General features: G+C 32.8%; 1 protein-coding gene across 5 annotated transcripts in view; it reads right to left on the bottom strand.

The window, feature by feature from the left end:
• Positions 1–26673, bottom strand: part of LOC143056756 (protein phosphatase EYA1-like) — a 113873-nt gene extending 87200 nt beyond the window's left edge. For 2 of the 5 annotated variants that reach the window (XM_076229929.1, XM_076229907.1), the window contains exons 1-3: positions 26557–26672; positions 22281–22337; positions 8157–8287 (exon numbers count right to left, since the gene is read on the bottom strand). In XM_076229929.1, coding sequence (XP_076086044.1) covers positions 8157–8240 — 84 coding nt within the window. In that variant the 5' untranslated portion in view covers positions 8241–8287; positions 22281–22337; positions 26557–26672. Of the gene's footprint in view, positions 1–8156; positions 8288–22280; positions 22338–22465; positions 22553–26556 lie in introns of those variants that run through there. The other 3 variants (XM_076229944.1, XM_076229913.1, XM_076229918.1) reach the window with 3 other exon arrangements.
• Positions 26674–26884: the final 211 nt, after the last annotated feature.

Below are 26884 nucleotides of genomic sequence, written 5' to 3'. Positions count from 1 at the left end.
TAGTTACATCCACCCCTACCTCATTTCCTTAATTCTTACAAGAATTATTTATATTTACGAAGTTGCTTAACCTATATATAACAAAGCAAGCTAAATATTTATAAAAGGTGGAACATATTTTAAACCAGATGCTCCGCAGGGTGCAGCTTTATACGACCACAGAGGTTGAACCCTGAACGGTTGGGGCAAGTATGGACACAACATTCAAGCTGGATTCAGCTCTAAGTTTGGATTGTGATTAAATAGTTGACACAGCATAGGTTTCTGACACAGAATGAATGTGGTCTAATGAACTTAAAATATTTTTTTTGCCTTTGAGCAATTCACTATGCTGTTGAATATTAATCCTCTCAAAAAAATGTTTGAAGAAATTTTCTTTTTATTTATAAAATCTGAAATGAGAAAAATTTACCCCCCCCCCCCCCATTTTTTTTTTTACATTCCCCTTTCCCTTTTTCCAAAACTGATCTCAATTCAAATTTCTAATGGAGTTTGCAACAATAACTACTCATTTAAATACATCATAAAATATTAAAATGTAAAATAAAGTGTTTGTTATCACTAAAACAGGACCAAAAATTAAAAATCTACATACACAGTTAGATTCGGCATATCAAAGAACCCCAATGATTCAATTTTTGATGAAATCAAACAAAGTTCAATTTTGTACCCTTTGGACCCCTTATTCCTAAACTGTTGGAACCAAAACTCCCAAATCAATCCCAACCTTCCTTTTGTGGTCATAAACCTTGTGTCAAAATTTCATAGATTTCTATTTACTTAAACTAAAGTTATAGTGCGAAAACCAAGAAAATGCTTATTTGGGCCCTTTTTGGCCCCTAATTCCTAAAATGTTGGGACCAAAACTCCCAAAATCAATCCCAACCTTCCTTTTGTGGTCATAAACCTTGTGTTAAAATTTCATAGATTTCTATTCACTTTTACTAAAGTTAGAGTGTGAACACTAAAAGTATTCGGACGACGACGACGACGCAGACGATGACGCCAACGTGATACCAATAAACGACCAAAAAATATTCAATTTTTGTGGTCGTATAAAAACTTTTTAAAAGAAAATATTCATTTAAATCATCCAATTTGTAGAAACTACACCGACATTCACTTTGTCATGTCCATTACAGATTTTGTTGAGTTACCTATGCAGACTATTAGCTGTTGACCATCTTTACTTTGGCAATTTCCCCTGACTCCTAAAGCTATTCAAGAAAACAACATGTGTTACAACATAGATAGACCTTTTTTTCTCTTTTTCATATAACATTATCCTGTAAAGCTGTACAACAAACCTAAAATGGTGAAACTTGACCCTCAACCTTAACCCCAACTGGTGAACTCTACTCTCAACTCTTAATAATTGATACAATTTCTTTATTACAAAACATATGTTACTAACAGACAAAAGCTAAGCTCAGTCTATATACCAAATGTCTAACAGGCTAACCAAATAGTCATCTTCTGTATCAGGAACACCAAGAACCTGGACCAGATGTTACCAAGAACAACCATATACACACATAACTCAATTGACACATGTGTCTTTTACCTGTAGAACTCTTACATGTGTCTCCTTGTACCTTTGACCTTAAGACAAGTGGCTTAGAGGGATGGATGTACTCAAAAGATTCACTGTAGAAAGAATAAGTGTCAATTATAGGAGGCTGTCAGAAAGTAATGTGCTTAATAACCCTGCATAATCACTTGTTTGGTTTTAACATAAGCAGAACCTGTTTTTTGCTTTGTTTTGATAATATTGCTCTGCCATAAGAGAAACAAAATGTCGATGAATGATTGATTGCTATTGATGACAGATGGAATTTCGTCCATGTTAAACTCATATTTTCTGATACATATTTCATGAACCCCAAAGGAAGGAGCATCTGGAAAATGACAACAACAAAACTCTGCAATGCTTGGTCTACTATCATCAGCAAAAAACTTTATTATAAAACCATCCAAATGAGTTGTCTGGGGAAATCGGCACAAAAACCCACATAAATCAAATGATCAATTTCTATAACAGAAAGTTAATTACATAATAGATAGTAATAATAGGGGTACCAGCAGACAGAAATACAGTCAAAATAGGTCGTGTATGTACAACTGAAATAGCTTTATTTAAGATATTATATGTAACATTTATATTTTTTTAATTACTCATAAGCATAGATTTGCTACGAAAATGAATATAACAGGTTCGTTAAAGCATTATGGCATATGGCTGTGAGAAAAATTGTTCAGAGTTGTATTGAATTTTTAAATCCAGATTTAGAAAAATATAAATGGCATCAAATATGACAGATCATAGTGACATTTTCATTTTAAGTTTAACTTACTCAAAACACTTTGTAACTTTTATAATTGCTTTTTGGACAATGGGAATTAAACCAATATCGCCAAATTAATGAATGAACCACTTTTTAAGCCATGTGCAAACACTTAAAAATTTATGAACAGAAAAACAGTGAACTCTATTAGTTCTATTAAGTGGCAGGCTCCTACACTTTTAACAGACCTTAATTATTACACAAACTTCTACCAGTGTGGTAGGTATTTTAAATGTTCAGGAAATAATTCATTTACAATAATTTCATTAAATAAAGTTTAGTATGAAACCTGTTACAATCCATTAAACTTTAATTTGTTTATGAGAATAAACTCCTTGCCTGTGGTTTTATTAATTGTTACAAATATATCACTTATTATTTGAAAAGTACTTTTATTTCATGCCAAATTTATTTCAGTAAAATTTAATGATGCGAAACAGTTAAGTCATAAAAATCTTATCTTCAAATCTGACAAAAATTTTTCATCTTTAAAAAACAAGACTGTAATTTTCTTTTAAAGTTTGACAGCTTCTTTGAGTTACGATTGTAGAATTGACCCTTTACCACTGTAACGATTTACTGTTTTATGTAAAAAACTAGTTTTCTTCGTTTTATTGATAATCATAAAATTCTGTACCGATTTTGTCCACAGCTGGCGAGATATTCGATCCATGCCGATAGCTGTTTATCATTATCTCTCCTCTGTGAAAAGAAGGACTATATCAGAATCCCTACTTTATTATCCTCATAAAACCTATTTGTTTTCAAACTTTGTAAGTTTAGTACCCCTCAACACGTGAAGCTTCAAACTAAAGCTTAAAATCTTAGTAGTTAACACATGCATGTAAGAAGTGATAAACCCAATCATAATCGCACATATCTGTCTGATTTATCTAGAAAAATCACATTTTTTATTGTCCACATATTTTAACAATTTTTCAACAGTATATCCGACTTCGTATGACCTGTAATTTTCTCTTCAGGTGTTTATCAGATGCTCACCTCAAAACCATTCAGTTCATTGTCCAACAGAATTAAAAAGCTGTCAAAATTTATTAACTTCAAAATATTGGTACCCACAAAAATGTGTACTTTTAAGTTCAATACCCAATGAAATATTTAACTTTGTTACAATAAATGTAAGTTTTTTTTCTTTAGATTTAGGGTTGATGTTGTCTTGATAATCAATTATAATGAGGTGAGTAAAATAAAACTAATAATATGGGGTCAACTTTCTTTAAACAGATCTAAAAATAGAACATGTTATCAATGGTCATCTTTTACTCCATGGTAATTTTTTTTTATCATATATATAAACTTGAAGGATAAAAAAGTTTTTTATAACATCCACTGACTATATGTTTACTTTAACACCTAGTGTAAACTAGAGGCTCACAGTGCCTGTAACCTGCATTTGTTTTCACTGTCATACAAAAGAATGACCATGAAGAAACATAGTAAATAGATATAAGAAGATGTGGTATGAGTGCCAATGAGACAACTCTCCATCCAAGCCACAATTTGTAAAAGAAAAACCATTGTAGGTCAATGTATGGTCTTCAACACAGAGCCTTGGCTCACACTGAACAGCAAGCTATAAAGGGTCCAAAAATGACTAGTGTAAAACCATTCAAAAGGGAAAACCAACAGTCTAATCTATACAGAAAACAATAATTGAGACCCACTTATGAACCACATCAAACAAACGACAACTACAGAACATCAGGTTCTTGACTTAGGACAGGTGCAAACAAATGCAGCGGGTTTAAAGTATATTTAGCAGTCTTAATAAGTGTATTAAACCATTAAAATAAGCAGGCAGTGTTCTACATATTATCACACATTTTTTTAAACTGTTGTATGCTGTAAACCAAATTGTACATAGTGTAATTTTAACTGCAAATGTAATAACAGGTAGCTAAATACAAAGGAAAATAATCATTCAGAAAATACAAACATTTATATTGGTTCAGGTCAAGTTTGCTTCAAAATACCATAAAAAATAATGAATTGTGGTATGTATGATTGTAAATGACAACTATCCGTAGACCAAGGGAAAACCATGGGATTAATTACATATTTTTTCAAGCAGATTTTTCACTGCACTTTTTAATTTCAATTCAAATTACCTAAAAAAATATAGACTAGTGCATCTGTGATGGGAATAGCTCATACTGGGACTCTCCCTAAGCTAACAATGGCAAAACCACAAGTATCATATTTGCACTATGATTATCATTTTTAAAAAGTTTAGTTATTTTAAATATCTTTACCTTATTGTACTAAAAAGCTATTTGTTTTCAAACTTTGTAAGATAGTAAAAGGTTTTAACTTAAGCAGTTAACTATTACTTCCACTTGTCAAGAATATGCATAAAACAATGATCAAAAGACATTAAGTAAACAACAATCAATCAATCTAAGACAAGTAAATCAACTTGGTTAAGTAAATGATTATTTTAATACAGGTTGTCAATTACACCTCTTCTTGGAACTCAATGGAAAACAGAAGTGGCTAAAAAAAGAAATCTAAGTTTAAAACTTGTAAAGCAGTATGTCCTAATAGGAGATATGCCAAAATCTTGAAAATACTTCTGTTTTAAATGTACCTTTTAGAATACTATTACTTGAAATATTTTATTGTTTTAAGTGCCTTTTATAAGCTTTGTATACATATGATAACTAGTTCAAAGAAAGACAACTCTAGACCAATTCAAGCCTAAAACTGATTGCTAACATAACATTACTTGAATTGGTTGAGTTGTCTCTCTTTGAACAAGTTATTACAGTTTGTAGTGTCAGATTTTTATTAATGACAAGAAATGGATAAATAAATGAATGAGGCATTGGGGAATGATACTCCCTGAACTACACATCAATTGAGGGAAGACATTTTTTCAAGGCTTCAAATTACTGGTATGTTTGTAGGGACAACAAAGCATCCTTATTGCTAACTTATTACCTGTATTAAAATATGTTCTTCATCTAATTTGAGGAACCTTTCAACTATTGAAAACAAAGTCACTAGAGATCTATTCCATCTGTTCCATCTGCATTAGTTTCTTTCAATCAACTTTTTCAATATCAAACAAGGAATACTGAAGTTCATATCGGGCAACAATTGATTTCAGATACACACAATGAGGGATAAATGGATAGACAGAAAGACCACAGAACAGACAAAGAAATTATAACTGTGGATCCATTTGTTCTTCATTGGAACCATTTTTTGTGGATTGAGGCGAAGTTGCATCTTCATGACTATTTAATTTTGTGGCTTTAGCAATGTTTGGATCCATTCTTTAGCAAAAATTTAATTTGTTGAACATTTAAATTTTTGCTTCCCCAGATGTAACGAAATCCATAAAAATTGGTTTCCAATCAAAATTAATGGATCCACATTATATAAGTGATGCAAAAATTTTCAGGAGGTATAAAATTAATGAATTTCTTTGTTTGATCAGATGTTGTAAAGCCAAAATGATTCTTTCAGACTGACATGTATTTGCTTATGAAAAAGGAGACCAGGCTGATGCAGTTGCAGTGCATTGGATCTGAAAGCATTATGGTATAACCTTGATTATTCATTAACTGTAATTCTAAAACTGAATATTAGGGCTCTTTTGATATCTGTATTACTTCTATCTTTTGATACCTGTATTACTTCTATCTTACATAATATTGTCTCTTTGAAACAATATCAGTACCAAGTGAGTACAGGATGCTAGATTATGATTGGTTTCTTTATTTACTTGGTTAGTCACATGCAGACTAGGTTAGTATATTCTATATAATGGATAACATTGTCTATGAACATTCAAATTAGTCTTGCTTAACATTTTATTTATTCAGTATATAAGATTAAATAAACATTTATATGCTACCATTGCTTGAAGACTATTGAAGATGATTCTTTACAAAACATCTAGCATTAGATAAGTCTGTAGACATGTACAGTTTTATATTTATACACCACTCCATGATAACAGGTATACATAAACAAGTCATCAAAGAAGATAAATTGGCTAATTACAGACCACAAAAATCTTGAGATTCAGAAAAACCTAATTACAAAATGAGAGTCCACAAAGAAGATGTGTCACCTGCCTTCTCTAAATGAAATAAGCACAAATTCAACAAAAATTTTAAGTTATTCCCCTTTGTATGATTCCTCTACACTTTTCCAAATAACGGATATTACTCATTAATAATATTCCCTGGTCTAAGTCATTGATGAAAATGTGACTAAAATGTATCAAAGACACAGGGAGGGTTAGAGATCATTAGAAACCCCTCTTCTGTAACTGAAGTTAAAGACACAGGGAGGGTTAGAGATCAATAGAAACCCCTCTTCTGTAACTGAAGTAAAAGACACAGGGAGGGTTAGAGATCAATAGAAACCCCTCTTCTGTAACTGAAGTAAAAGACACAGGGAGGGTTAGAGATCAATAGAAACCCCTCTTCTGTAACTGAAGTTAATTTATAAGTTATTCCTATATATCTCTTCTGTAACTGAAGTTAATTTATAAGTTATTCCTATATATCTCTTCTGTAACTGAAGTTAATTTATAAGTTATTCCTATATATCTCTTCTGTAACTGAAGTTAATTTATAAGTTATTCCTATATATCTCTTCTGTAACTGAAGTTAATTTATAAGTTATTCCTATATATCTCTTCTGTAACTGAAGTTAATTTATAAGTTATTCCTATATATCTCTTCTGTAACTGAAGTTAATTTATAAGTTATTCCTATATATCTCTTCTGTAACTGAAGTTAATTTATAAGTTGTTCCTATATATCTCTAAAAGGGGATAACACTGGTTCCACAATTATTTCAGGCAAGTTTAATATTTGGTAGGACTATTATCATTTATGGCACACTATAATTTAAATAAATCAAACATTACAATAAATAACACCACTGCATTTCAAAATTTAGTTCAAAATGATAATTGCTAATATATCCTCACACCTGTGCTTATATTACTTATTAAACTCAACACTCTTTAATTTGTATTTTGTTTTAAGAGGTTCAAATGTAAATCTTGAAGATTTTAAGATATTGCAATTGACACTTTCATTTAATATTATACAGGAAAATGTGGCTTGTTCATTGCAATAATGCTTATTTTGCATTCTCTGAAAATACATACATATCATTTTCCCAGTTACTTACCTCCTTCTGAAACTACGACTATATCATTTCTTCTTATAAAACAGAGTTATCCTCATTCTTAATTACCCCCCCCCCCCCTTTTGAAACTACAACCCATATAATTTTCTTCCTTTAAATCAGAGTTATCCTCCCTGATACTTACCTCTTTCTGATAATATAGCCATATAATTTTCTTCCTTTAAATCAGAGTTATCCTCCCTGATACTTACCTCTTTCTGATAATACAACCATATAATTTTCTTTCTTTAAATTAGAGTTATCCTCCCTGATACTTACCTCTTTCTGATAACACAGCCATATAATTTTCTTCCTTTAAATCAGAGTTATCCTCCCTGATACTTACCTCTTTCTCATAACACAGCAATATAATTTTATTCCTTTAAATTAGAGTTATCCTCCCTGATACTTACCTCTTTCTGATAATACAGCCATATAATTTTCTTCCTTTAAATCAGAGTTATCCTCCCTGATACTTACTTCTTTCTGATAATACAGCCATATAATTTTCTTCCTTTAAATCAGAGTTATCCTCCCTGATACTTACCTCTTTCTGATTATACAGCCATATAATTTTCTTCCTTTAATTCAGAGTTATCCTCCCTGATACTTAGAGTTATCTTCCTTGTTACTCACCTCTTGTTCTTCATTAACAGAATCTGGGGTGACCGATCTTTTTCCATGGCTAAACCCGTTAACCTCTTCTGTCAAAGTTGCCATGGTTACACAGTGGTTTAATCACCTTGCTTTAATCTTCACCATAGTTGCTGAAAAAATATATAATTCATTAATAATTCTGATGGCTGAACTTCTGAAACATAAAAGTTTTTTTTGTGTTTTTTTTTACAACAAATTTGAATGGTTTTAAGCTAGTAATTTTTGGGGCCCTTTATAGCTTGCTGTTCAGTGTGAGCCATGGCTCGTGTTGAAGGCCCTACCTTAACCTATAATTGTTTAATTTTATAAATTGATCCTTGGATGGAGAGTTGTCTCATTGGCACTCATACCACATCTACCTATATCTAAGTATTCTTTATTCTTAAGATTGCCTGTTACGATTATACTTCTGTCCAGGTGAGTATTCCTGTCAAATACTTAGTTGCCAGGAACATACTCATAATATAATAAACAATATTACATAAACTATGACAATATATCATAATTATTCTATCAAATCAATTTCGTCCGGTAAGAACCGATTTTGGGTCTAAATTTCAGGTTCATCTGATGATAAACTTTGAACACTTTTTAAATACTTAAGTGTCTACTTCAGCAGACTTTTTAATTAGTTTTTGTGAAAGATTTGAACTGAATTAGTCATTAAATGTGCTCAAATTCAAGCTCAAATATGAAAAATCTGTCAAATATACCACAATATGTCACTTTTCAGATGATTTTTGTCAAAAATGAAAATGTTCACTCTCAACCTTTATATATATATATATGTAGGTCTCTAAAGTGCGATGGGGACGCTAAAGTAGGATGGTCTACGCTAAAGTCAGATGCCTCCATACGCTAAAGTGCGATGGTCTGCCAAAGTATAGACGTACAAATGTAGTTGGATTATGACGTTAACAGTCGTTTATACAAACCAAAAATGAACATACCGGAATATGAAATAAATAAATAATGGAAGCGAACAGATGCAAATTTATGTTTACGTTTATATTTAAATATTGATTTTACTGAAGAGTATAAACATCGGTAAAATAAAGGTTCACGTTTTCAAGCGTAACACAGAAATTGTCCATTAAAACATCAGTGTGTACATTATGGTTAAATATAACATGTATTAATACTCGCTACGAAAAAGGGGAAATATAAATTTTATTTATTCCGTCCAGTGGCAAATAGTTCATGCATGTTCAGGACGAGGGGCGTATTGGATGTAGCTTGTCATTTACACAGACTTTTAATGTCAACACATCCCCTTGCCAGTTGCAAATTGAAAATTTGTCTTCTTAATTTAGAAACAGTCACATAAAACTACCGGTAAAGTAAAAGCCTATCGCATTATATGTAATATCATAGCCGACTAGATTTTGCAAAAAGACTTGTTTTTAACATTAGTTCCTTTGAATCTTTCTCTTTTGTTCCATAGCACTTTAGCGTGCTATACCGTCACACTTTAGCAAACAAACAACCATCGTACTTTAGCGTGAGACACCATTGTACTTAAGCGTAGACCATCGCACTTTAGTGTTACCATCGCACTTTAGTGTTACCATCGCACTTTAGAGTACCATCGAACCTTAGAGTCCTACATATATGTTATGTAAACAGTCTAAAATTTAACTCAAATGCTAAAATTTTGAAGATTTCAGTAATTTAGCATGACTTAAAAGTTTCAAAAATTAAGTGTTCATGAAAGTGAGTTGGTTCACAGTATTTATAATGTTCGCATCAGATTTAAAGACTGATTTTTAGGGGAGATTATTGCAACATATTGCAATATTTAAATAAGAAATACAGTTTTGTTTAATTTTAGCATGAGGGAACTACCATTGTGTAGAGTGTGATAAATATTCTTCAAATAGTTTAGAAGGGGGAAGAGCTTTCAGAAGACATATTGAAGCAGGTACATTTATTCCTTTTTGGACCACAATTATATTCCCTCTAGCACATCCTCAGCTTGTGTTCTACTTTTAAGTTTCATCCATTTGAATAACGCTTTAGGAGTTGTGCTCATTGTGACTTTTCCACATATTACAGTACTGTAGTAAATAAATTTGATTACTTCCCCTTTAACATGAAAGACAGTGATTTTATTTCTATATGCACATCTCCAGGTAAGGTTAGATTTCATGTCAAGTTTCACCAATATCCCTTTAGCTATTTAAAAGAAGTTGCTGTTACAAAGCACATTGTAAGACAGATGGAAAGACAGTTAATATGGTGATTCCATTATACTCCTTAAAACTTGAACTGAAGGGTGTCAAAAACTTTCTATTGTCATGGTTGCAATGTTTTTTGATAGACCAGAATATAATTTACAAACTAAAATCTAAACATACTTAGCATCATTCATGTCTAGTTTGCTTTAAATTGGTTCATTAGAATTCTAATTGCAAATATTTTTGACAGTTTCTACTGTATTAAGACTTATTTGTAATCTTGCCTTGGTGATCATTTATGGTATCTACACACAGTTCCTACACAAAAGACTAAAACTGGTTAAAACAGGAGTGCACACACTGAAATGTCTCGTCTGTTTAACTTATCATGATTGAATTTGTTTTACTATAAGTTTTAAATAAAATGAACACTTTCAATATGACCAATGTAAATGAGGCCTTGGTTAGATTAACCCAGACAGACATGAACATCTCACAATCATTACATATACCAAATATATTTAATCTATTGCTTACGGTTAACAGACCTTATAGAATTTAACATTGATCAATGAACCAAGACATTGAGGTCAAGGTTAAATGAACCATGCCAGTCAGACATGTACACCATAAACTAATTAAATACACCAAGTTTAATTGACATTTTGCTAACAGTATTTGAAAAACAAACATAACCATGAAAACTTTAGTGACTAGTCAGCAATTAAAATGATTATTTGTTGACAGACAAAACCATGAAAAAATTTAACATTGACCATGAAATAAGAAATGAGGTCATGGTCACACAAATCTTGCCAGAAGGAAATATACATACATTAAAATCAATCTGTACACCAAATATAGTTGACGGCAGACCAAATTTTGTAACATAAGGCATCTGTATACAAGGTATGAAGTATCCAGACCTTCTCCCTTCTAGTCAGGAGCCTGTAATTCAGTGGTTGTGGTTTGTTTATGTGTTATATATTTGTTTTTCGTTCATTTTTTTACATAAATAAGGCCATTAGTTTTCTCGTTTTAATTGTTTTACATTGTCTTATCGGGGCCTTTTATAGCTCACTATGCGGTATGGGCTTTTCTCATTGTTGAAGGCCGTACGGTAACCTATAATTGTTAATGTCTGTGTCATTTTGGTCTTTTGTGGATAGTTGTCTCATTGGCAATCATACCACATCTTCTTTTTTATATTTAAACTAGAGGCTCTAAAGAGCCTGTGTCGCTCACCTTGGTCTATGTGCATATTAAACAAAGGGCACAAATGGATTCATGACAAAATTGTATTTTGGTGATGGTGATGTGTTTGAAGTTCTTACTTTACTGAACATTCTTGCTTCTTACAATTATATCTATAATGAACTTTGCCCATTAGTAACAGAGAAAAATATTTGGTAAAAATTTACATAAATTTACCAAATTAATGAAAATTGTTAAAAATTGACTATAAAGGGCAATAACTCCTTAAGGGGTCAATTGACCATTTCGGTCATGTGGACTTATTTGTAGATCTTACTTTGATGAACATTATCGCTGTTTACAGTTTATCGCTATCTATAATAGTATTCAAGATAATAACCAAAAACAGCAAAATTTCTTTAAAAATTACCAATTGGAGGGCAGCAACCCAACAACCGGTTGTCCAATTCATTTGAATATTTCAGGGCAGATATATATTGACTTGATTAACAATTTAACTCCTTGTCAGATTTCCTCTAAATGATTTGGTTTCAGAGTTATAAGCAAAAAACTACATTTTATCCCTGTTCTATTTTTAGCCATGGTGGCCATCTTGGTTGGATGGCCAGGTCATCGGACACATTTTTCAAACAAGGTACCTCAAAGATGATTGTGGTTAAGTTTGAATTAATTTGGCCCAGTAGTTTCAGAGAAGATTTTTGTAAAAGATAACTAAGATTTACGAAAAATGGTTAAAAATTGACTATAAAGGGCAATAACTCCTAAAGGGGTCAACTGAACATTTCGGTCATGTTGACTTATTTGTAAATCTTACTTTGATGAACATTATTGCTGTTTACAGTTTATCTCTATCTATAATAATATTCAAGATAATAACCAAAAACAGCAAAATTTCCTCAAAATGAACAATTCAGGGGCAGCAACCCAACAACGGGTTGACCGATTCATCTGAAAATTTCAGGGCAGATAGATCTTGACCTGATAAACATATTCACCCCATGTCAGATTTCCTCTAAATGCTTTGGTTTTTGAGTTATAAGCCAAAAACTGCATTTTACCACTATGTTCTATTTTTAGCTGTGGCGGCCATCTTGGTTGGTTGACCGGGTCACGCCACACATTTTTTAAACTAGATACCCCAAAGATGATTGTGGCCAACTTTGGATTAATTTGGCCCAGTAGTTTCAGAGGAGAAGATTTTTGTAAAAGATTACTTAGATTTATGAAAAATGGTTAAAAATTGACTATAAAGGGCAATAACTCCTTAAGGGGTCAACTGACCATTTCGGTCATGTTGACTTATTTGTAAATCTAACTTTGCTGAACATTATTGCTGTTTACAGTTTATCTCTATCTATAATAATATTCAAGATAATAACCAAAAACGGCAAAATTTCCTCAAAATTACCAATTCAGGGTCAGCAACCCAACAACAGGTTGACTGATTCATCTGAAAATTTCAGGGCAGATAGATCTTGACCTGATAAACATTTTTACCCCATGTCAGATTTCCTCTAAATGCTTTGGTTTTTGAGTTATAAGCCAAAAACTGCATTTTACCCCTATGTTCTATTTTTAGCCGTGGCAGCCATCTTGGTTGGTTGACCGGGTCACGCCACACATTTTTTAAACTAGATACCCCAAAAATGATTGTGGCCAAGTTTGGATTAATTTGGCCCAGTAGTTTCAGAGGAGAAGATTTTTGTAAAAGATTACTTAGATTTATGAAAAATGGTTAAAAATTGACTATAAAGGGCAATAACTCCTAAAGGGGTCAACTGACCATTTCGGTCATGTTGACTTATTTGTAAATCTAACTTTGCCGAACATTATTGCTGTTTACAGTTTATCTCTATCTATAATAATATTCAAGATAATAACCAAAAACAGCAAAATTTCCTCAAAATGACCAATTCAGGGGCAGCAACCCAACAACGGGTTGACCGATTCATCTGAAAATTTCAGGGCAGATAGATCTTGACCTGATAAACATATTTACCCCATGTCAGATTTCCCTTAAATGCTTTGGTTTTTGAGTTATAAGCCAAAAACTGCATTTTACCCCTATGTTCTATTTTTAGCCGTGGCGGCCATCTTGGTTGGTTGACCGGGTCACGCCACACATTTTTTAAACTAGATACCCCAATGATGATTGTGGCCAAGTTTGGTTCAATTTGGCCCAGTAGTTTCAGAGGAGAAGATTTTTGTAAAAGTTAACGACGACGGACGACGACGGACGACAGACGACGGACGACGACGACGACGCCGGACGCCGGACGCAAAGTGATGGGAAAAGCTCACTTGGCCCTTCGGGCCAGGTGAGCTAAAAAAAAGTGTATGATATCACCATTTATTTTTGTCATAGTTATCAAAGATAACTAGATAATATTACCAATCCCAATGGTCATGCAAGAACCAAAATCTCACGGTACATATATGTGGGTTATTCCCTTATTAAAGCAATGCACACAATTATGTAAGAAAACCCTTCTAAAAATTCTGAATATGATAGGGAAAATCCTAAGCCTATCAACAACATTAATTTATCTTTGTAATAATGACTTGTAATTAATTATTTTCATCTGAAATTTATTTTTGTAGAGCAGTATATCTGATAGTATGAGATTTGTTTACACAATCTTTTTGAAAGATACCCACTTTTTTCTTGAACAAGTTTTTTTCCTCAAAGTTTATCAGAGTTGTCAGACAAGAAACAGAGGTGATAAAAGATCCATTGATACTCTATCTTTTAAGTGTTTTTACTTGTCAGTCACTTGCAATTTTTTTTTTCAAAGAAGAAGATTGAAAACATTGAAAACAAAGGAAATCGTTTCTGGAATTTCTATATTTAAATATGCTGCACAGCAATTCATTGTACTTTTCAGTGTACTATATGTATACTTGATATAAAAATTCAAATTATGTAAAAAATGATTTTTTTGTCAAATTTTGTTAGAGGTAGATTGGGATACTTCTTTTAATATAAATAAAAATGTCAAGATTTCTTATCCAAAGAATGTAAAGATAAGCTTGTTTGAAGTTACTGTGGATTCATTAGTATTCCATGGATAACAATTTTTGCGCTTTTCCTGGTTATAAATATGAGGTTCAACAAATTACAAATGTTCAATAAGAATGTATGCAAACTTTGACAAAACCAAATAAATGGGGACTGTGTCCATGGGACACAGATGAAGCTGCTGCTTGCATACCATATACTGTGAAATCATTATTATTCGTTGGATACCAATTTTCGTGGATTTCGTGGGAACAGTTGAACCATGAAAATAAATTGTCAACGAATGACAAATTTTCTTATGGCTTGTATGCAGACTTCGGCAAAATCATGAAATCAAATATCCACTAACATGTAAGTTTTCCTCAATCCACGAAAACCGGTACCCACGAAAAATAAATGAATCCACAGTAACGTTATAAACAGACATCACTGAAGAACAGTAAAAGTGAAACAACCAAAATTCAAACTTGATCTGTATTTTGTGGTGATAAGCAATGAATATAATTATCATAACATTTGGTAAAGGGTAACTTAATTTGGAGCATGGAAAGCTTTTTTCATTTGTACAGGGGCATAACTGTAGAACAGTTAATTGAAACAACCAAAATGCAACCTTGATCTGTATTTTGAGGTAATAAGCATTGTGATTAAGTTTCATAACATTTGGTAAAACTAAAGTTATAGAACATAAACCAAATTTCGGAAGTACAGATGGACAGACAGATGGATGTACGTACATACAGAGGGATAAGGGTAAAAATTAATGCCCCCTCCATAAAAATTGGTACCCAGGAAAATAAATGAATATATGTTTTTGAGGACTTGTTTGCAAAACTTAACCAAAATATTAAAGTTTGAAATATCAGTCCTACATGTGTGTTTATACGCTTTTGAAGTGTTATGCTTTACTATGGATTCATCATTATTCATGGAATATTAATTTTCGTGGATTCCATGGGTAAAAATAAACCACAAATCTATTGGCTTATATGCAGACTTTGACAAAATCACAAAAAATCAAACATCCATGAAAATAAACAATTTTCATTAATCCATGAATATAAATCACCATGAAAATAAATTAATCCACAGTACAAGGAAAATCATTGGTATTTATTTCCATATATTTTGAAAAAAATAATTTAAAGATGGATTTTGTTTTTTAAAACCTTTATAAGAAAAATAAGACCATAAGGATATTCAATAGTAATCCTGATTGTTTTTGAATAGCTTTCAACATTACAAAAATACATATATATTTCTTGACTGCAGGACAACACAACACAGATGTTCCTCAGATAGGAGGATGAAGTTGCATTTTATTTTAATTTGTCAAAAATAAATCTTTTATAAAAATGCATTAAATGAAAAGGAAAAAGAAATATAACACCAAGATGAAACAGTATCTTAATCTATAAATCTACAAACTGAAATTTTAAACCTTTATTTAAACTTTATTGTCATTATTAATCTCTTTTTTGAAGAATGATTTAAATATTAAATCACATTATGTTTTAAATTGTTTGATTGTGCAATCTTTTTTTTTTGTGGTCCATTTAAAAAATGAGAAAGAGCAGCAAGACTGGCTTCTTGACCTGTAAATAATTCAGGGAAGATATCACCTTTCATTTCAAAATATGCATTGTAATCTTTTTCATGTTTTGTATCATAATACAAAAGGCAGTGTGAAAGTTAAATTGTATTTGAAAGGTCAAATTACACTGAATTTAAACTATCAAATGAGGACATTGGCTTTGCAGTTTGGATCCTGAAGTGAGGTAAAAATCCTATTAGACAATCAACCAAAAAAAAAGATTCAGTTCGAATAAAATATCTCCTCTAAATATAACAGATAAAATTTATTTTCCAAATACACCTGACCAAAATCCCTATTACACTAAATATCAAATGGTTGCCAATTTAATTCTTATCATGAGAAAAATTTATTAAGTGACCCAGATATACTGAAAATGAATAAAAAAAACCAACAACAGCCCATACCTTCTACTGTGATGGAAAAATCTGTCCATCTTGACTAGGACATACCATATTGATGTAGGTATACTATTTCTAGATCTTATCTACTTGGAAATATCAATAGCTCTAACAGAAAAGACACTATTGGATGTGTTTAATGAAATATTATTATTATGAAAAAAGGCTTAATGACAATTTCATGTGTTTTTCACCTAATAAACAGACAGATATAATCTTGAAACACCTGAACATTAACAATGAGTTCTTTTATGTTCATAACTTTTTTTTTCTCATTTTTATTTTTATCCAATGTTTTCCGACTTGGTAGCATATATATTTTAGTCAGTGTATTTCAAAGGCAAAGAAAGTCAGTATTTCAGCTAACATTGTTAGAATTTAAGCCAATGATATTGAAGTTAACAGATTCAGTGTTTAAGCTGATTGTACTGTCACTGAGGTGTGGTGTCAGTGTTTAAGCTGATTGTAATGGCACTGAGGGGTTATGTCAGTGTTTTAAAGCTGATTGTACAGGCACTAAGGTGTAGTGTCAGTATTTACACTGATTGTACTGGCACTGAGGTGTAGTGTTAGTGTTTAATCTAGTTGTACTGACACTAAGGTGTAGTGTCAGTGTTTAATCTGATTGTACTGGCACTGAAGTGTATTGTCAGTGTTTAATCTAGTTGTACTGGTACTCAGGTGATGTGTCAGTGCTTAAGCTCATGGTACAGGCACTGAGGTGTATTGTCAGTGTTTTTAGTTTATATAACTGGCACTGAGGTGTTCTGTCAGTGTTTAAGACAATATTGAGACTGATAAGTATTACAGTATTTGAGCTGATTGTACTGGCACTGAGGTGTATTGTCATTGTCAGCTAATTGTATGTGCACTGAGGTGTAGTGTCAGTGTTATAAGCTGATGATATTGGCACTGAAATGCAGTGTCAGTGTTTGTGCTGATTGTATAGGCACTGAGGTGTAGTTTCAGTGTTTAAGCTGATATTACTGGTACTTAGGTATATTGTAAGTGTTTAAGAAGACAGTACTGAGACTGGTATGTATTGTAGTGTTTAAGCTGATTGTATAGGCACTGAGGTAAAATGTCAGAGTTAAAGCTGATTGTATTGGCACTGAGGTGTAGTGTCAGAGTTTAAGCTGATGTTACAGGCATTGAAGTGTAGTGTCAGTGTTATAACTGATGATAATGACACTGAGGTTTAGTGTCAGTTTTTAAGCTGATGATACTAACAATGAGGTGTAGTGTCAGTGTCAGTTGATTTTACTGGCACTGAGGTGTAGGGTCAGTTTTTACGCTGATTGTACTGGCACTGAGGTGTGGTGTCAGTGTCTAAGCTGATTGTATTGGCACTGAGGTGTAGTGTCAGTTTTTAAGCTGATTGTACTGGCACTGAGGTGTAGTGTCAGTGTCAGCTGATGGTACTGGCACTGATGTGTAGTGTTAGTGTTTAAGCTGATGGTACTGGCAGTGAGGTGTATTATCAGTGTTTAAGCTGACTGTACTGGCACTGAGGTGTAGTGTCAGTGTCAGCTGATTGTACTGACACTGAGGTGTAGTGTCAGCTGATGGTACTGACACTGAGGTGTAGTGTAATTTTTTAAGCTGATTGTACTGGCACTGAGTGGTAGTGTGAGTGGTAGTGTCAAGTGTTAAAGTTAATTGTACTGGCACTGAGGTGTAGTGTCAGTGTCAGCTGATTGTTCTGGCACTGAGGTGTTGTATCAGTGTTTAAGTTGATTGTACTGGCACTGAGGTGTAGTGTCAGTGTTTAAGTTGGTTGAACTGGCACTGAGGTGTAGTCTCAGTGTTTAAGTTGATTGTACTGGCACTGAGGTGTAGTGTCAGTGTCAGCTGATTGTTCTGGCACTGAGGTGTTGTGTCAGTGTTTAAGTTGATTATTCTGGCACAGAGGTGTTGTGTCAGTGTTTAAGTTGATGGTACTAGTACTGAGGTGTAGTGTCAGTGTCAGCTGATTGTTCTGGCACTGATGTGTAGTGTCAGTGTTTAAGTTGATTGTACTGACACTGAGGTGTAGTGTCAGATGATTCTTCTGGCACAGAGGTGTTGTGTCAGTGTTTAAGTTGATTGTACTGGCACTGAGGTGTAGTGTCAGTGTTTAAGTTGATTGTACTGGCACTGAGGTGTAGTGTCAGTGTTTAAGTTGATTGTACTGGCACTGAGGTGTAGTGTCAGTGTTTAAGTTGATTGTACTGGCACTGAGGTGTACTGTCAGTGTCAGATGATTGTACTGGTACTGAGTTGTAGTGGCAGCTGATTGTTCTGGCACTGAGGTGTAGTGTCAGTGTTTAAGTTGATTGTACTGGCACTGAGGTGTAGTGTCAGTGTCAGCTAATTGTACTGGTACTGAGGTGTAGTGTCAGTGTCAGCTGATTGTTCTTGCACTGAGGTGTAGTGGCAGCTGATTGTTCTGGCACTGAGGTGTTGTGTTAGTGTTTAAGTTGATTGTACTGGCACTGAGGTGTAGTGTCAGTGTTTAAGTTGATTGTATTGGCACGGAGATGTAGTGTCAGTGTTTTAAGTTGATTGTATTGGCACTGAGGTGTAGTGTCAGTGTCAGATGATTGTTCTGGCACTGAGGTGTTGTGTAAGTGTTTAAGTTGATGGTACTGGCACTGAGGTGTAGTGTCAGTGTCAGCTAATCCCAATTATTTAAACTCACAATCTGAAATTTATTGTATGGATTAAACAGGATTTTGTCAATATTGCAAAAATAAATCGCATTTTAGTCTAAAGGGACAAAATCGCAATAATTTCTGAATATACAGTTTATTATTTACCATTAATACAACACAGTATCAAAACACATATTTATAACTAGACCAAATGGACTCTCTTTACAAGTTAACCAAATTACTGTTATATGTTTATAAATGTATCTGGCAACACTTAAAAGCAAAAAAAATAATCCAATTAGCATTTGATGATTCCCTTTATACATTGGAAAAAAGTTTGTAGAGGAACAGGTAAAGATTATGTGAATGTCTTTTGTTTTTTCAAGTGGTTTGGGTCTATGCTATCTTGTTGAGATCCATCATATCTCTTTAATTCAAATCTAACACTTAATAATGGGAGAAGTTAATGTTAGTACAACTTTACTTTAACAAAGATTTCTATGCATACATTATCTAAGGATATTACTTCCTTATAAGCAGTGGGGTGTTTTTGTACCTCTTTATTTGGTAATAAAAATGTTATTAAAATACTTTAACAGCCTTAATTCAAAAAATGAATTGTCCTGATTTGAATTGGGTCATACTACAGATATAACATTATAAGTTATCTAAAAACCTGAATAATTATTGTTCTACTAGATAGTGATGTAATCTAAAGTATCCTTATTTCTGTTGGAAACAATCTTAGTTTTACTTCAGCTGTCCATGTTATATTGAATCTGTGAAAGGTCCATTTAGACAGGCAGTCGCCAGCCTGGATGTGTGCGTGTGTGTGTGACGGATAGAGCAGTGGCAGATCCAGGAGGCGGAGTTTCCGGGAATGGAACCCACCACCATTTTTTTACGATCAATGCATTTAAATGAGGACATGTAGTTGGAACCCCCCCCTTTTTGTCCTGGGTTAGGAGGACAACGATTATTAAATACTACTTGATTTTGTTTATAAAACAATGTTTTATTTTTTACAAAAGTGCACAAATGAAAAATAATCAACAGAAATATAGATTTGAAGGAGGTATTTACTTTGAAATATCAGTAAGTTTTATATGATCAGTTCTATTTTGATGGTGTCTACTTATTATAAAATTTCTGCAGGAATTGAATATCTGTTATCAATAATTTCCTACACCCCTGCACTGTTAATATCTTGGGGTTGGTTTTCAATAGACTGATAAAATTTGAAAACAAGAGTTGGTACACTGCCTCACATTTTGCAATACTTTAAAGTACCAGTAATTAAAACCTATATAGGCCAAGGTCAAATGAAACCTGTTTGGTACACTTGTCCTCTTACACTTCAGGATGAGGTCAAAGCAATAAAGCATATGTCAATTGGACATTTTCTCCTCCCAACCAATTCATATATCAAATATTGTTGACTTATAACATCTTATAATGTATAGAGCAAAGTAAAAGACCTCAACTGACCACAGCAGGGTGAACAAAGATCAGGTCATACATAGATATAGGCATGTTTGACAAACATATATGTCTCACATCATATATTTTTGACCTTTAAAGTTTAGTATTGACATAGATGTAATACCCAATATGGTATTGAGGAATATATTTAAAGTCATGAAAACTTGACCTAAGTGAGTAAAAAAAAATGTGGTAAAGACCAAGAAACAAGATTCAATGACAAAGAACCTCCATGATTTTATTCTATAAAATAAGGTATTAAAAGGCAACACAAAAGTATATTTCATCATGAAAAGTCACCTTTAGTCCAACAAAAAATACACTTTGTTTTGAAGTAATTTGTGTACAAAAACTTTAAGTTTGAAGCTATAAAATTGATTAAGTTGAACTTTTCAGTAAATGTATCTAATAATTCCTATCTTTGTGTGTTTACAATTTCTTCTTTTTTTTTGTAAATTATGTGTTTAGTGATAAATGTAAGTGAATCACACAATAATCTTACAACTGCCAAAACACAGCTGAGTAGTCAATTTACTACAGATAATGCAGCATTCTTTCTCTTACTTTCATGCATGTGGGGCTCAATATGGGGAAACTGTTTTACAAAATTAACTTATTAAAATAATCTGGATACTTTACTCCTTTGCTTTTAATACTAATAAAAATTACATCAAAATTTCAAATGGACTGTCAACACTTAAAATGAACATACTGTAAATCATGTAAATTGAGATATTCAGTCAAAAATCAACAGGGTTCTTCAACAGTAATTAAAATCTCAAATTATTTTGATAGTGGAAAAGTATCAAAATCCCATTAACTAATCTAACAGTTTATAAGCAATCCATGCTTTACAATTATATATAAACTATTTCCAACTTGATTCACTTTAAATGTATTCTAAATAAATGTTCAGAACATGTAAGCAATAATATGCTTATCAAATAAATATAATTATGGCATCACAACTAATATCTTGTTAACAGTCCACTCTCTACACCCTCTCTTATTATATTAATCCAAACATCTCTTCTGATAATTTTTATGACATCTTCATTCATAGTTAGTTTATAGACCCCTCCCAAAATATCTCAGTTTTCAAAAATTCCCACACTAGATCCCTCCCCAAGGATCTCAACTTTCATAACTTTACCATAATCCAATCAATCTGTTTACACCTGTTTTCTGTAATAAGTACAGATCAAAGGCATGATACAAACATGACTAATTACTACAAAAAGGTATATCAAAAGTCAATACCACATTTACTGTAAGAAGAAAATATTTCTAAACTGACCTTAAAGAAAAACTGCCTCTGTACATATCTCAAAAAAATCTCTGAAGTAATACACATAAATCATATCCCAGAATCTGTCATTTTTTCTACGCTTTCCAGGTAAAACCAAATGATTGACTCTTTTATTATATTTGTAAAAGCCTTAACATTACTCCATTAACACACAGATATATGCACACCTATTGAACCACGATTCTAAATCGGTTGTCACCTCAATTATACATTATTAACTTATCAAAATGTAACTTAATTAAATTTGGTAGATATGTATCATTTCAGACTCACCTGTGAAAACTTTCTTACTTTATGCTGAGACCAGGAATGCCATTGTGTGATTTATATCTATAAAATATATCACAACTGTTAAAATCAGTGGGTAAATGTTAGGTTTTTTAAAAGAAATTGCACAAGAAAATGATTATGCATTTTTTCATGATAAAATATTCCATTGCAATTTATCTAACACTAACTTGTGAAATTATCCTCATTCATGTAACACAAAGAAGAACGGAAGAATAAAATCTTCTGGCTGAATGGCTGACGAACTACTGTATAGAAATGCTAAGGTATGGTTATCATACTAAAATAAAAAAAAAAAATAAAAGAATTTGATAATACAATTTTATAATTTTCCAATATTTAAAGTTCACAATTTGCATAAATTTGGCATTGATGGCTTAATAAAGAAAAAGATGACTGAATTTTGACTATTGCACAAGAGAAATGGTTTGTGTGCAGAGTTAAACATTAGACAAATGTAACAGTATGTCACTGTTAATCAGAACAGAATTTATAAATTATAACAACATATAACATATGGGACATAAACAAAAAAGATGTGTGGAGAATACATTGAGCAAAAAAGACATTAATATAAGAGGTGAACATACAGTTACAGATTAAACTGTAGTGTACACAATTTGCCTATTTGAATAGAACTACTGGTGGAATCAGACACCAGATGATTTTCAGAGTTTGATGTCTGTAGAGACATAATTGGTTGGTGGAATCAGACACCAGATGATTGTCCTAGTTTGATGTCTGTGGAGACATAATTGGTTGGTGGAATCAGACACCAGATGATTGTCATAGTTTGATGTCTGTGGAAACATAATTGGTTGGTGGAATCAGACACCAGATGATTGTCAGAGATTGATGTCTGTGGGGACTTAATTGGTTGGTGGAATCAGAGACCAGATGATTTTCAGAGATTGATGTTTATGGGGACATAATTGGTTGGTGGAATCAGACACCAGATGATTGTCAGAGTTTGATGTCTGTGGGGACATAATTGGTTGGTGGAACCGGACACCAGATGATAGTCAAAGTTTGATGTCTGTGGGGAATAATTGGTTGATGGAATCAGACACCAGATGATAGTCAAAGTTTGATGTCTGTGGGGATACAATTGGTTGGTGGAATCAGACACCAGATTATTGTCAGAGTTTGATGTCTGTGGGGACATAATTGGTTGATGGAATCAGACACCAGATGATAGTCAAAGTTTGATGTCTGTCAGGAATAATTGGTTGGTGGAATCAGACACCAGATTATTGTCAGAGTTTGATGATTGTTGGGACATTATTGGATGGTGGAATCAGACACCAGATGATTGTCAGAGTTTGATGCCTGTCGGAAATAATTGGTTGGTGGAATCAGACACCAGATGATTTTCAGAGTTTGATGATTGTTGGGACATTATTGGTTGGTGGAATCAGACACCAGATTATTGTCAGAGTGTGATGTCTGTGGAGACATTATTGGTTGGTGGGATCAGACAGCAGATGATAGTCAGAGTTTGATGTCTGTGGGGACATAATTGGTTGGTGGGATCAGACATCTGATAATAGTCAAAGTTTGATGTCTGTGGGGACATAATTGGTTGGTGGGATCAGACACCTGATGATAGTCAAAGTTTGATGTCTGTGGGGATATAACTGGTTGTTGGAATCAGACACCAGATGATTGTCAGAGTTTGATGTCTATGGGACATAACAGGTTGGTGGAATCAGACACATGACGATAGTCAGAGTTTGATGTCTGTGGGGACATAATTGTTTGGTGGAATCAGACACCAGATGATTGTCAGAGTTTGATGTCTGTGGGGACATAATTGGTTGGTGGAACCGGACACCTGATGATAATCAAAGTTTGATGTCTGTGGGGACATAATTGGTTGGTTGATTCAGACACCAGATAATTTTCAGAGTTTATGTCTGTGGGGACATAATTGGTTGGTGGGACCAGACTCCAGATGATAGTCAAAGTTTGATGTCTGTGGGGACATAATTGGTTGGTGGAATAGGACACCAGATGATTTTAAAGTTTGATGACTGTGGGGACAAAATTGGTTGGTGGATTCAGACACCAGATAATTTTCAGAGTTTGATGTCTGTGGGGATATAATTGGTTGGTGTAATCAGACTCCAGATGATAGTCAGAGTTTGATGTCTGTGGGGACATAATTGCTTGGTAAAATCAGACAAAAGATAATTGTCAGAGTATGTTGTCTGTTGTTGCAAATTTCTTGTTTGAATCAGACAACATATGACTGTCAGTGTCTGTTGTGGCATAATTGCTTGTTTGAATCAGATATATGACTGTAAGTTTCAGTTTCGTCATCATGGCTTGGTGAAATCAAAAACATATGACTGTAAGTTTTGGTTGTGGCATAATGTTTTGGTGAAATTAGACATTATATGACTAAGTTTTGGTTGTGGCATAATGGTTTGGTGAAATTAGACATTATATGACTGTAAGTTTTGGCTGTGGCATAATGGTTTGGTGAAATCAGACAACATATGAATGTAAGTTTTGGTTGTGGCATAATGGTTTGGTGAAATCAGAAATTATATGACTGTAAGTTTTGGTTGTGGCATAATGGTTTGGTGAAATCAGACAATATATGACTGTAAGTTTTGGTTGTGGCATAATGGTTTGGTGAAATTAGACATTATATGACTGTAAGTTTTGGTTGTGGCATAATGGTTTGGTGAAATCAGACAACATATGACTGCAAGTTTTGGTTGTGGCATAAGGGTTTGGTGAAATCAGACAACATATGATTGTAAGTTTTGATTGTGGCATAATGGTTTGGTGAAATCAGACAACAAATGACTGTAAGTTTGGTTGTGGCATAATGGTTTGGTGAAATTAGACATTATATGACTGTAAGTTTTGGTTGTGGCATAATGGTTTGGTTGAATATAACATCAGATGATTGTCTGAGTCTGTTATGGCACGATTTCTGGGCAGAATCATAGTCCTACACAAAAATTATACCAGTGATCACCTTTATTTTCTAATAAATTACCATGTAAATTACCATGTAAGGGTTCACATGATGATACTACTACCTTCTTTAGGCATATGATATTAGAGATTTGTCCTGGGCTATTGTATCCGCAATCTACAGCCCACAAGACTACTTATTGGAAAAGTTTGGTTTTGTCACTTTGCTAGTCCTTGTCCTAATAGGCCGGTAAATCTTTGTTTATTTTTTAAAACCTTTACTAAAATGCCATTACCTGAAATCATATCATACAACAAAGATGTAAAGTTGAATGATATCATTATATTTTTTTTTAAATCTTTTACAGTCCATGAGGTGTATTTAAACCTTTTTATAACCAGTCTATAGCACTATGGATCTATTGATCATAATTAAAAGCCAATTATAAATGTTTTGTGCATGTAAACACTCCAGGAAGGACTGAAGGTCATTTGGCTCATTATAAAACACACCCTTAAAGGAATTATTAAATTAAGTTGTTACTATTTATATCAATAACACAGCCATCTTGTACATATGATACTTTGAATGGAGCGTCTAGATTTACATTTTTACTATGGAATGTACACACTTGGCATTAATTAGTCAATACCAGCTGATCATAGATCAAAACAATACATGTGAATAAAACACACAGGTGCCCTATTACAGAAAAAAAAGTTCATGCCAATTTTAATTGATTATTAAGATAAAAAGGAAATGGTAACAGTATTGATGCTTTTAAACTATATACATACAAATCTATCTTTGCATTTAGGAAATAGTTCATTAATTATATTAAATGTCAATGTGAGGAAATACATCATAAAACATAACTTTTAAAAAGTTATACAGTTACAAGCTATTTTTTCTATAAAGTTAAGATTATTTGTTTGTGTTGTTTTACATCTTTTTACTTGATTAACTGAATTATCTTCCTTATATACTTATTTACTATAATATATAAAGGAAAACAAAGAAAATGCAACCGTTACAGCTGGCACAGTTATTTCTTATCTTTATAACTTAAGTTTTTTTCAAATCTTTTCAACACCTTTCCGCTTTCATTTCTTTGCAATTTCGAAACTTGTGTTTAATAGGCATATAATAAGAAGAAATTTGTAAATTATAAATATTGATACACAAAACTTTTAAACTTTTGTAAGTAGGGCAAGATGCAATCAAAATAAAGAAGTTGTAAATATATGCACGTGATTTTAGATGAAGTTTCTCGACAAATATACATGTTTCACGCTTATCAACCCCGAAAGCAGTTTATTATCAACTTACCTTAAACTTATTTACTACTTGTCAATCCTGTTATTAATAAAAATCAATGAATTTAAATAGTCGATCAGGTGCACTTCTTCGGTTCAAATGTTCGCCATTTCTTCCAGGATGATGTGTAAAGAAAAACCAAGAGGTGTCCGAAAGGGTAGAGAGATGATTAGTATTCCCGCCAAAATGTCAAGATGTACATTTTTAGTCTCGACGAGGACTTTTAATAATCAAGACTTTTATTTATATATTTTGTAGTACATGTAGTGTACTATATTTTTTTATGGTTGATTAACTCCAATGGCAAATATTTCATGCATGTTCACGACTACGTATATAT

Source organism: Mytilus galloprovincialis, chromosome 1 (assembly GCF_965363235.1).
Source record: "Mytilus galloprovincialis chromosome 1, xbMytGall1.hap1.1, whole genome shotgun sequence".
NCBI lineage: Eukaryota > Metazoa > Mollusca > Bivalvia > Mytilida > Mytilidae > Mytilus > Mytilus galloprovincialis.
This window is presented reverse-complemented; position numbering and strand designations above follow the sequence as displayed.